This window comes from Pimephales promelas, chromosome 2 (genome assembly GCF_988280905.1).
Source record: "Pimephales promelas chromosome 2, fPimPro1.hap1.1, whole genome shotgun sequence".
Lineage (NCBI taxonomy): Eukaryota > Metazoa > Chordata > Actinopteri > Cypriniformes > Leuciscidae > Pimephales > Pimephales promelas.
In genome coordinates, this window is record NC_142770.1 from 13322430 (window position 1) to 13334978 (window position 12549).

Genomic DNA, 12549 nt, shown 5'->3' on the forward strand with positions numbered 1-12549 from the left:
ACTTCTAGGAAATTTTGGAGCCTATAAATGGGAAAGAAGTGTGAAAACGTACCACATCAGTGCAAAGACTTTTAAAATAGAGTTGTCTTTCTTTTGCATCAGAAGCTAAAGATATCTGTAGGTACTGCAAAGGAAAAGGCATACAATCATTTTCTTGAATGCTCAAGACTGTTCACAGGCAAGTTTCAGTTTACCAAAATAAGCTTACGGACCTTCACAAAAAAAAAAAATTGTAGTCTGAGTTCTAAAGCAAAACACAACTGCGTCCAACAACCTGAAGAGTATCATTCTGTACATCAATACATTTATTTATTATAACTAGGATCTTTTCTGTACATAAATAGGAATAATATAATATTTCTCATCTATTTCTTCCCAGCTGATCTTTCATGCATTGAAAGTAAAAAGTGAACACCATTTAAAACCTCTAAAGCTTGATGGAGGACAGAAATTACAACCAGTTCACTTTCAATTCTATTTTATAAAAGGTCAGTAAGGTGTTTTGAGGGCTTGACATGCTCAAAGTCTTGAGCACCACGTCATCCATCGTGTCACAGTAAATTTCGGTTAATTTCTAGCTGCGATGACAACCGACAAAGCTACACCTCCAATCGCGACGGCGGTAGCCCCGAAAAGCCACTTCCAGTTGAGACTCTGTAAAAAGATAAATACTTGATTAAAAGAAATATTTATTACATTTTTTTTTTCGTTGAATGAACCAAATGACTCAAAAAAAAAAGATTTGTTCATTTTGATGACAGGAGAGTCGAGAACGCGCATCACAGAACAGAGCAAGGCGACCGTTTGTGCTTATAAAACTTAAATTTTATTTATTTTTGAAATGACCGATCATTTCGCTACATAAGACCCTTATTCATCGTCTGGTGTCGTTTAAAGCCCTTTGAAGCTGCAGTGAAACTCTCATTTGGACCTTGAACCGTTTGGTTCCCATTGAAGTCCATTATATGGAGAAAATCCTGGAACGTTTTCATCAAAAACCTTAATTTCTTTTCGACTGAAGAAAGAATGACGTGGACATCTTGGATGACATGGGGGTGAGTAAATTATCAGCAAAAGTTTTTTTTTAAAGTGAACTACTCCTATAAGAACAGCCATGTATAAATTTGGAACAACATGAGGGTGATAAAATAATGACAGATTTGATCACTTTAAGGCACAAACATGCACTTTGTCATTTGTAAACTCCACTTCCTGTTGAGAGTAAGCGACATGATAACAAAATAATCAAACAATGCATAGTGTTAAATAGTTTAAATAGGGGCAGTTCATTCCCTCACCCATGAGGACTTGGCACGGTGCTTCTGCACACTGGCGTTTGACGGGTTGCCCAGCATCTTTTTATACATGGCCTGTTCGGCTCCTTTCTCCTCAGAGTGTTTCTTCACAAGCTTCGACAGCTCAGCGTGGATGGTCTGCCGAGGAAAGGGCAGAGAGAATGAATAGTGCGTGTGTGTGTGGGTATCTCCAGGCTGATGAAACTTGCCCACTGCAGCACACCAACACATTTGGGCGGTACGCAAATGATTAAACATGACAATGCTGTTGGAGATTGAGAAAATGCCTACACAAAAGACAAGAGATAAACCAATTCGAGATTAAAACCGCATTCACATGCTTCCAAAAATCAGCTGCAATGCCACAGAAGACAAAAGCAGAAGTGAAAACTGAAAATCTTGTACTGAAGAAACATCCCTTTATATGGATGGGTCGCACACATATGCATTATCAGTTTTCTCTTATATAATCTCTTAATTGGCCATGGCTGAGTGAAGAGGTTTAGATGTACTCTGGTTTAAGCCAATGACTGTGCAGGCAATATATGTGAATGCACTAGAATAGTTCCTTAATTTTGTTATATTCAGTTTATAGACTATAGTTTATATGAGTCAATTGTAAGGTGATTAATACAAATTGATTCTCTCAAGTTGTGTAAGTTCACCGAGTGGATCTAAATCGATCATATTATTGACTGGTTTAATTTGTTTTACAGAATGACTCATTTGCTCAATTAGGCATTATGCTAAAGAAACACTGCTAAATCAAAGCAGTAACCTACAAACATCAAAATGACAGTTAAAAACAAGACGTTAAACAATTATTGCTAATTAGCAAGGACTGTGAATGGCACCTTAAATGTAGACTTTCAGGAGCCGCCCAAGTCAAATGTACCACGACAACCTAGCAATTACTTTAATTAGTGCTGAAGTTGAATTACAGGCTAATGACTAAAACAAGTAGGGTAAAGGGAAACTGACGAGATGGGATCAGAGTGGATTAAGGAATTCTGTTCTGGAGCCTCTGTAAGGGCCAGTCACATGAGAAGAGAAGGGTGTAAATGTGCAGACGTAGGTGGCTCTGGTCATACAGCAGAAAGCCGTGGCTGTCAGATGGTGGGACACAGGGAACCTCATCCGTTCGCCTGTGTAAGCAGAGCAGGCCAACACTGCTTTAGATATGGCAAGTGTGCAGAGGGACCCGGTTATTTATAGAGACGGACAGAAATGCGATCCTAGGAGTTTTTGAACACTCTGTACTGTGTGCAGACAGGCTATATGTGGGGTCTGTGGTTCCATCTGCAGGTTATAATAAGAAATGCATGTTTCTGGACCTGTTATACAAGTACCGGTAGTCCTCAACCGATTCCAGTTTTCAATAAAACACAATTTACCAGAACACATATTCAATGAAAAATAAAATTAAATAAACAAAAATAGTAGGTCTCAATGGATACCAATTTTTAATAGCACAATTTATGATATGTATAAAACGTAAAATATAATATTTCTCAAAAGATACAAATTTCCAATAAAAACTAATTTCTTTCAATGAATAAGATAAGATTTAAAATAAAATATCCAATAAATAAAATAAAATAAAAATAAGATATAAAAAAGTAAACAAATAATATATAAATAAAATATATAAATAAACATAAATAATATAAAATCAAAATTATCAACTGCGATAGATTTATTGTTAAAGAAAAATGAAAATTAAGTCATTAATTACTCACCCCCATGCTGTACCAACCCCGAAAGACCTTCGTTCGGCTTTCGGAACACAAATGAAGATATTTTTGATTAAATTTGAGAGCTGGATCACTGCTACATAGGCTGCCTAAGGGATTGAAACTTGAAATTTATATATATATATATACACGTATATTCCATGACCATGTGACAACAGTGGCTCAAGTATAAGTTTATCAAGCGACGAGAATACTTTTTGTGTGAAAAAACACATAAAAATAACGACTTTATTCGACTACTTCTTTTCTTCCTTGTAGGCCTGAGACGAGAGTTCAAGAGAGTCGAATAAAGTCGTTATTTTTGTTTTGTTTTTTTTTCCACACAAAAAGTATTCTCGTTGCTTGATAAACTTATAGTTGAGCCACTGTAGTCACATGGAATATTTAAATATTTTCTTCGATGACTTTCTGGGCCATCAAGTTTCAATCCCTTAGGCAGCCTATGTAGCTGTGATCCAGCTCTCAAATTTAATCAAAAATATCTTCATTTGTGTTCCGAAGACGAACGAAGGTCTTACGGGGTTGGTACAGCATGGGGGTGAGTAATTAATGACTTAATTTTCATTTTTCTTTAACAATAAATCTATCGCAGTTGATAATTTTGATTTTCATTTATGGATGCACTATCCCTTTAAATTTTCTCTTTTGTTACCTTGTTACTTGGCTCCAACTTCAAGGCCCTTTTCAGTGTTTGAATGGCTTCAGCAAACTCACCCTGCAGAGCCAGTACCTGCAGACACAAACACATGTCAGTACTTTATAATCTCAACACATCTCTTTTATTTCCCTCTGGCGTGGCCAGAAACCTGAAAGGAACCAAATGACCGAACAACTCTCGCTGTGTCCAAAACCAGGAGTGCATTACTATTTAATGAGAGTGAGTGAAAATGATATGCATCTGAACCCAGGAAACCAACCTTGCCTTTGCGGAACAGGGCTTTGACATTGTCTGGCTGGTGCGCCAGGACGGAGACGCAGGAGCGCAGTGCGGCTTCATGGTGGTCTAGCTTGAGTTGAGCAGCGGCCATATTGTTGAGACATCTCACCTTCATGTCCAAAAGTTCTTCCTCTTCTTGTTGACTGATATCCACTAAAAGATACCGAATGATTGCAGACGTGACCATCAAATGATGTAGAAATAAACTAAATGAATCATGAATGAGGCAGTCCCACCTCTGAAACTGGCTTCAGTTATCTGTAGTGCGATGCCGTATGAGTTGACGGCAAAGGCGTAGTCGGCGCGCTGGTAGTGGACGTTTCCTCGCTCTCGCTTTCTGTTGGCCAAACTGATTCTCTCCGAGGGCGGCATGAGCTCCAGGTCTGGGGCGTCATCTGCCGACAACAGCTCCACCTCCAGGATGAGATCAGCGTCAGGAGGCACAGCCGGAGTAGAGCTGACAGAACAGAGGATGTTTAACATAAAATCCATCATGCCTTGTTACCACTGTGCAGGCTGGTGGTGGTGGTGGTGTAATGATGTGGGGGATGTTTTCTTGGCACACTTTAGGCTCTTTAGTGCCAATTGGGCATCGTTTAAATGCCACGGCCTACCTGAGCATTGTTTCTGACCATGTCCGTCCCTTTATGGCCATCCTCTGATGGCTACTTCCAGCAGGATAATGCAGCTTGAATCATTTCAAATTGGTTTCTTGAACATGACAATGAGTTCACTGAACTAAAATGGCCCCCACAGACCTATCAATATGGGCCAACATTTCTAAAGAATGCTTTCAGCACCTTGTTGAATCAATGGCATGTCGAATTAAGGCAGTTCTGAAGGCGAAAGGGGGTCAAACACAGTATTAGTATGCTGTTCCTAATAATCCTTTAGGTGAGTATGTGTAGCAGCACAAGCTAAAGGCTTCATTGAGTTTTTACACAATTTTGTACCATACCATATAAAACAGCAGCATTGAAAAGGGGTTGAATAATTATGACAGCTGTATTAGAAAAAAAATCCTACAACTCAAAAGCATTACGTTATATATTGATGATATTATCACTTTTAATTTGCCATTCAATTATTATAGATGCATTTTTTTTTTAAACTCGGTATCTTTAGAAAAGCGTGCATTTGTAAATTGTTAGGTCTCCAGGGGGTGAATAATTTTGATCACAACTGTATATTTAAACTGAAGTCTCTTATGCTCACGAAGGCTGCATTTAAAAGCATTTCTTTTAACATTAAGCAATCGTTTTAACTTTACAATTTTATATCACATAAATAAATAAATAAATAAATATATAGAGAGAATCTAACCTGCCAAGGGCACCATACGTGTATTTAGCACCCGCTTCGATCAAAGCCTTTTCGCCCATTTCCATCAGCTGTACAGTGAGATCCAGACCCTAATTAAAACAGGAACAACAAAATATGTTTTTAATCATTTTAATCATCATAGCTGAGGGCCCAATACACGTATGATAGGTAATATTTCACAAATATATACTAGACAATTTTCTAAAAATTAAATGTATAATATAATACCTGGAGGACATCCCCATCACCAAGAGTAAAAGATAAATTAGGCAGCTCTTCTACCACCGTTCCATCAGTAAGACTGCTTTTAAGATGAATTGTGACATTTTGGCCTCTTTGGGGTCTGCTGTCTGGACCAGCCCCGGGTTCCAGAACTTTCTTCCTAAGCTGCCCATTTCCTGTGCGTTTAAACAGAAAATGCTTTCAAACCATCATACTTCACTCCACCATCTTTTCATGAATATGCTGTGAAAATATGCCATCAGTCTGTATACTTGTTCATCTCCATTAACTAATGAATTATTGCTGCCAAAATAAACGTACCTAAAACATCCAGCCACTCTTCCGGTTCTGCAGAAGGGGTTTGATCGGCAAGAGCGTCTGCTTTTGTAGCGTCTTTCTTCTTTCCTCCACCTGCGTCTTCTAAAGGCGGGAGGTCGTCATCCACATCCTCTTCCACATCCTCCAACATTTCAAAGTCTTCACCACTATCGAGCAGCGAGGCACGTCCAGATTTCTTACCCGACGGCGCCACCTCCTGGTTATCAGCCGAGCCATTCACAACCCCACCGTCGGCCATCTGGACTCGCGTTCTGCAGGAGAAAAACAAGTTTCATTAATGTAGATGTCTAGCAGAATATCCGAGCTGCTCTTTTCCATATAATGAAAGTGAATGGTGACCAAAACAATCAAGCATCGTCTCAATTTACTTTTGAATGTCCAAGAGCAGATTTGAAATAAACATCTCCTTTTGTGTTTTCTCCGAACTATTGTTTAGCATACACAGTACACACGTTTTTTTTTTTCTCTGAAAATCTTCAGAGGAAAGGTCAACCCGTGACCTTATACATACAGTTAAAATCGAAAAGAATCAGCACACATTCGCTGCTTGCAATCTCTGTAAATAATAAACCAACAGCGGTTGAGCTTTAACTATCAATTTCACAAGCATTTCTACTAGTGCATAATATTATATAAGCTTATTTATTGCTTTTTAACATTAAAACAATGGTTGTGTTTATAAGTGTTTATCATACACCCGTTGGCATTCAGCAAGATATTGTTGAAGAAACTGCATACCTAGCTTGAATTTTTGGAAACAAATATTGTGTATAGCACTTCCAATTCAATCATAGTTACAAAAAGACTAATAAATTATTTGTCCTTTCAAATTAATAAATGATCATATAGAATACAAATCAACATTTACAAATAAAATATAAAATTTACATTACAAAAATACTGTGGAATGATTAGAGTATTTACATTTCATTCATTGTGCCATTACCATGGTACTTTTTGGAAAAGAAACCCTACTTATCATTGGATACTTATAATAATTTGTTGAAATGAAATTATATATTAATGTCCAACTTAGAAGTGTGAAAAGGCTAATTACGCCCTTATAAAAATACTGTGGAGGAACTATTGTACAAAAATTACCAAATATTATTAAATAATTACCTCTTTTGTCATACTATATGGTACTCGAGCAAAAAACAACAACACGGTAATACCATAGTCATTTTTGATGAAATCGTAATTGTTGTAGCATGAGCTAAAACTTTAATATTAAAAATATATCAATTTAAACACAATTTAATACAAATTATAATTGAATGTGCATCTTATAAGTGTACATGTCCTGTTGTAATTATAATAAAATTTATTCCTGCAATTTAAGAGCGATCTAATAAGGTCTTGGCGGTTTTGTACTGAATTATGAGTGGGAGAGCATGCATTCATTTTTTTAAAGCATTTTTTTAATTATTTGCAGAAATTACAGCTTTTCCAGAACATTCCAGCAACTTTGGTGACGGGCTCGCGCTCTACAAGCGCCACAACTCAAGTGTTAAGTACAATGAGAAGACACAACTTTGGTTTAAAGGCTATTGTGCAGTAATACGTTTTGAAAGTGTGGTGAATATGAAAAGAGATGAGCACACTTACCGCAATCTGCTTGGAGCTGCGCAGCACAACTTTGACAACAAAACAAGATCAATCTGTGCAACTTCCGGGTAAAGGTTAACATTCAATTCCGACAAGTACAAAATAAGAGTCATATAGTCAAGGTCGCTGCAATGACTGCAGGGGACTTTTATATTAAATAACAACTAACTCTCTCTCTCTATAAATATTTTTTAAAACAATAAATAAATTTAATGTGCTTAAATAAATTTAATGTGCATAAAAAAATTAGTTCATATATATATATATATATATATTGTTGAGTATATTTTGGGGGGTGTTTGTTATTTCATTTCAATAACAAAACGGAAACACATAAAAATATCAAATTACATTTATTATTGATGCAATCATTTCTTTTTGATAAGCAAATTTTCTGGGGATTTTTTTTTCTCAGTCTAAAGAAACTTTACAATATAAAGAAACATACAAAGGACATATTTACCTACACAAGACACCTAAGGCCCTAGGACAAAGATCTGAGCTACCCTACTATAAAATACAAAGCAAACCCAAAGGGACAGACTGCTTCATATTGAATACTGCCATGTCGCAAGAAAGGACAATGTAAAATTACAGGAGAAATTTCTGTCATTCCCTTCCCATGACCCTTCCTGCTTCAAAATACACATTTTCTTCTCAAACGTATTTCTAATGTTACAATATTATACATCACAACAGAAGTGCAGAGATGGCCAACAATTGAGCAACTGATTTATTTCTTCCTTCAGAACCCTTATAATTTGATTTAAACCGACTCAATATTCTGTTCAGTATCAAAAGCCATTTCCCTCACACAAACTAAATGTTTGAGGAATTTAAGCTTTGATTGTTATTTACGAAGAAATAAATGCCTGTTGCAGACTTGATTTACAATAGGGGTGAGCGTCGACCTGCAGTTTTTTACAGCAAAAGCATCTCTTTAAAATACAAAAACACAAACAGATTCTTTATAACTTATTTTCAGCTGTACTCATTGGTTGTGACTGACATATCAAAACATGTCAATGATATCAAAATGCATTTTACAGTATTTACAGTAAACCAAAGGTCAGGGGTGAGGGTCAAGAAAGGTTGTGGGCTGCGTACCAGACAAACCAAAAGACAAGCATGGACATCCCTTCAAAATTTACCAGAAGGCTGAGCCTTGTTCTCTCACATGGCCAATATACCAAAAGATCCTGAATACAGTCACTGGACAAAAGGCATTTTTAACTGGGCTGGCAAGGTCGAGTGATTTTGAATGTCCCAAAATATTGATTCATATAATTGTAGGCATAAAATGGCAATTATTTACAAAGGAGAATCTCACCAAACCTGTCCAAGTCATATTTCACCCCAAATTCAGAATAAATTATTATTGTTAAATACATATTTATATTTTTTTTATAATATACAAATTTTCATTTTAACCAAAACTATTAGTTCCTACTATATTAAAAATAGTTGAATCTATTTTTAACAGTATTTATTTATAATATTTATGATTTTTTTTCATAATAGGCACATTCAATTCCCAAGTGTATACTGTAAAGCAATACAAGCCTTTAAAAAAAGCATTTTTCAGTGAGTCATAAAAAAAAAATAAAAAAAATAAAATGGGTTAAATGCACTCAATTGATATGTCCAAATGTCACAATGCAAAAAAAACAAAACTGGCCTAAAAGAGTTTTTTTTTTTACTCATTATTGAGGGGTAAAATGTGACCCAGACGTCTTTTCATGTGATTTTCCCTCTTTTGCCATGATCAAATTCCTCATCCACAAGTACGTTGACTGCAAACTCTACATTTGAAGAAAGAGATGGGACCACACATGTGCTTCACAGACAAGAAGTGTATTGAAAATATCAATATTTGGGGTCCATGACCCCAAAAAAAAAAAAAGTTATATTTACAGACATGGGACTATAGAGCACAAGGAAACTCGTGCTTGTAAGAGCAGCCTGCGTCCAACTACTTTTACAAACACGTGGGGTAATATTTCTAAAAAGACTCGCGAAACAACGTGGCAAACACGTAGTGGCAAAATTACAATGGAGCATTGGTGGAAAATCATCGGTAAAAATGTATTTGTCATTGGCTGTTTGTGACCAAGCCAAGGATGGAGCAACACGCAATGGCAGTGAATATGTTTACACTTTGAAATGTACTCCAATCTTTAAATACAGTGCCGACGGGTGCTTTAAACCAGTGATTTAGCCACTTTGTTGACATGGACCCACAATTGAGCTTGTCCATCTCGGTAGTGATGACATCGGTGGGATGACGAACACAGGAAGAGGTATTTGCAAAAGACACAAAATTCAAACAAAAGAGACAAACAAATACCTAAAATCATGTAAACAGAAGTGTCATTGTGCATTTGAATGTGTGCTTATTCTGTCATTGATGTTGTTGAGATACAAATGTGCCCTTTACAGGAAAATCCATAAAATTATGAGTACATCATCATCATCGTAGCAATTATGAAAATTATAACAATAATATTATCAATAATATACAAATATAGTAATATGAGAACATTCCTGCCCCTAGCGTCACCAGTTTAGCTTTTTCCATTTTAAAATGTACACAGCAATCAAACAACCACTAGTTTCAGTGTTTCATTGCCGAAAGAAATGATCAAACTGGTCTGAAATAAAGCCACCAGCTTCAATGCTGATGAGCAACTAGTTATGAAGTGTCTTCCTGGCACAGTCCCACACACACACACACACACACACACACACACACGGTGGTTCAATCGAGGGCCCGATCCAGATACGAAGGTTGAGTCCGTCAGAAGGCTCTTCCTGTGACCCGAGGCCTGCGTCCTTTCGGCTTTGTACTGGGCGTCCTTTGCTCCGCGGCCACACCGACCGGCTGAAGGGCGCCAACCCAGAGTGTTTGAGGGAGTTGTGGGGAGTTGAAGATCGAGCAAATAAAATAAAAAAAACACAACAACATGCCGAACGCAGCAGGGACGAGGAGAACAGGAAGTGGGATGGGGGGTACGGGGTTAAAAAAATAAAATAAAATTAAAAAAACAAAATTAAAAAAGAAGAATCACACACTCATCGTCATGTTGGGTGAATACTGCAACGAGAAGAGAGGAAGGGGAAAGTGGAGGGACAAAAGGAGTCAATGAGCATTACCGAAAACCAGAAATATCACCCTATATTTAGACATTACAACATTATAATGCACATGTGAAAGAGGAAGTGGTGCAACGGATCATTTGTGCGTCATATTGAGTCACGGATCATCAGATCGTTTTTTCAGATAACTTAGCTTTCAATTTAATATTTAAAGCACACTTAAAGTGATACTACATCAAAAACTACTACCGTAATTAATAAAGTTGAAACATTATTAAAGGAGTAGTTCACTTTAAAAAAAAAAAACGTTTGCTGATAATTTACTCACCCCCATGTCATCCAAGATGTCCATGTCATTCTTTCTTCAGTCGAAAAGAAATTAAGGTTTTTGATGAAAACATTCAAGGATTTTTCTCCATATAATGGACTTCAATGGGAACCAAACGGTTCAAGGTCCAAAACCGTTGAAAGGGCTTTAAACGATTCCAGATGATTGATAAGGGTCTTATCAAAATGAACAAATCTTTTTTCGTGTCATTTAGTTCATTCAACGAACGAAATGAACGAGTTGACTCGGGAAAAGATTTGTTCATTTAGATGACAGGAGAGTCACGAACGCGCATCACAGAACAGAACAAGGCGAACATTTGATAAAACTTAAACTTTATTATTATTATTTTTAATGAGCGATCGTTTCGCTTGATAAGACCCTTATTCATCGTCTGGAATCGTTTAAATAATCCCTTTGAACAGTTTGCAGTTTGCACTGAAATTGTCTTTTGGACCTTGAACCGTTTGGTTCCCAATGAAGTCCATTATATGGAGAAAAATCCTGGAATGCTTTCATCAAAAACCTTAATTTCTTTTTCGACTGAAGAAAGAATGACATAGATATCGGATGACATGGGGCTGAGTAAATTATCAGCATTTTTTGTTTTTAAAAGTGAACTACTCCTTTAAGAAACCACTTAACCTAACAATGTCAAAACAAAATGTAATGTTAACCCAAGTTAAGTGCTTTCATAAGTTTAATAATTAATCTGCTAAGTCATGTTTATGACAGGTTGTGTTGTCTTAGTAATGTCAAGTTGTCATGACAAAGACACTGCAGGTTATGATGTTTGTCATAACAAAGACATGTCAAATAATGTCATATTTGCATTAAAAGCGTCATAATTGAGTGAATGACACTTAATGAGAGTTCATACCTCCTTCAAACCTCCTTCATATTCATGACGTGTGTCATGTCATGATTATGAAGGTGTCATGTCAGTCTTACGCACATGGTGTTACCGAACAAATATACTAATTACAAGCATAGATAAATATAGCATAAATACACCACTTAAATGGTTTAAATTGGCCAAACAAAACCTGCAAATGAAACATTTTCACTGTGATGCTTGAACTTTGAAATTAGTCTGCGAATCACATGTGGGTCTAATCCGTATGGATAACGTGTTAACTGCGATCCGTTGCACCTTTAGATACAGGAAAGCAGGGGAGGAGAGATATAGAGTGGGCCGGTGTGACATGAACTTACACTTTCACTTTGGAATGGGTTTAAGAAGTTGCCTGCCATCTCCCCGTCGTCCCGCGGAGTCCCTGGGGGATTGTTCATACCTGCCATGTTGTTCGGAGAGTTCTAGAAATCCAGAACAATGATGATTAGTGACATACACGAAATGGAGGAAACGGCATCCAACAGGAAACGGACGAAAACGATAAGCTAATAATTATTTTCATGTCATGGACAATAACTGATAAAAGGCCAATATTAAAATTCTCTACTTTTTTGATTACAAAAATTGAAAAATAAAAAAAGCTTACAAAAAAATGAATAAAACATTTAAATGCTATAAGTGATTTAAGCATCACATGATTATATACAGTAGGAAAAGTGGATATTAATTTTGAGATTTAACAGCGTTATTAAATAAGGTAAATCTAAACATAACCAAAGCAAAAAGGACAA

The 12549-nt window shown here is 36.6% G+C and overlaps 2 protein-coding genes across 3 annotated transcripts in view; both read right to left on the reverse strand.

Moving 5' to 3' along the window:
• Positions 1-67: 67 nt before the first annotated feature.
• fkbp8 (FKBP prolyl isomerase 8) lies at positions 68-7575 on the reverse strand. Its single transcript, XM_039694900.2, has 9 exons — positions 7479-7575; positions 5853-6121; positions 5538-5707; positions 5310-5398; positions 4223-4443; positions 3967-4139; positions 3702-3779; positions 1299-1433; positions 68-654 (listed from the first exon to the last, which is right to left on the reverse strand). Exons 2-9 carry the CDS (start codon positions 6106-6108, stop codon positions 568-570), a joined length of 1209 nt encoding a protein of 402 aa, XP_039550834.2. The 5' UTR covers positions 6109-6121; positions 7479-7575; the 3' UTR covers positions 68-567.
• Positions 7576-7814: 239 nt separating this feature from the next.
• Positions 7815-12549, reverse strand: part of ssbp4 (single stranded DNA binding protein 4) — a 71284-nt gene continuing 66549 nt past the window's right edge. For both annotated transcript variants that reach the window (XM_089116341.1, XM_039694791.2), the window contains 2 exons: positions 12118-12219; positions 7815-10572 (listed from right to left, as the gene is read on the reverse strand). In XM_089116341.1, coding sequence (XP_088972467.1) covers positions 10543-10572; positions 12118-12219 — 132 coding nt within the window. In that variant the 3' untranslated portion in view covers positions 7815-10542. The remainder of the gene's footprint in view (positions 10573-12117; positions 12220-12549) is intronic.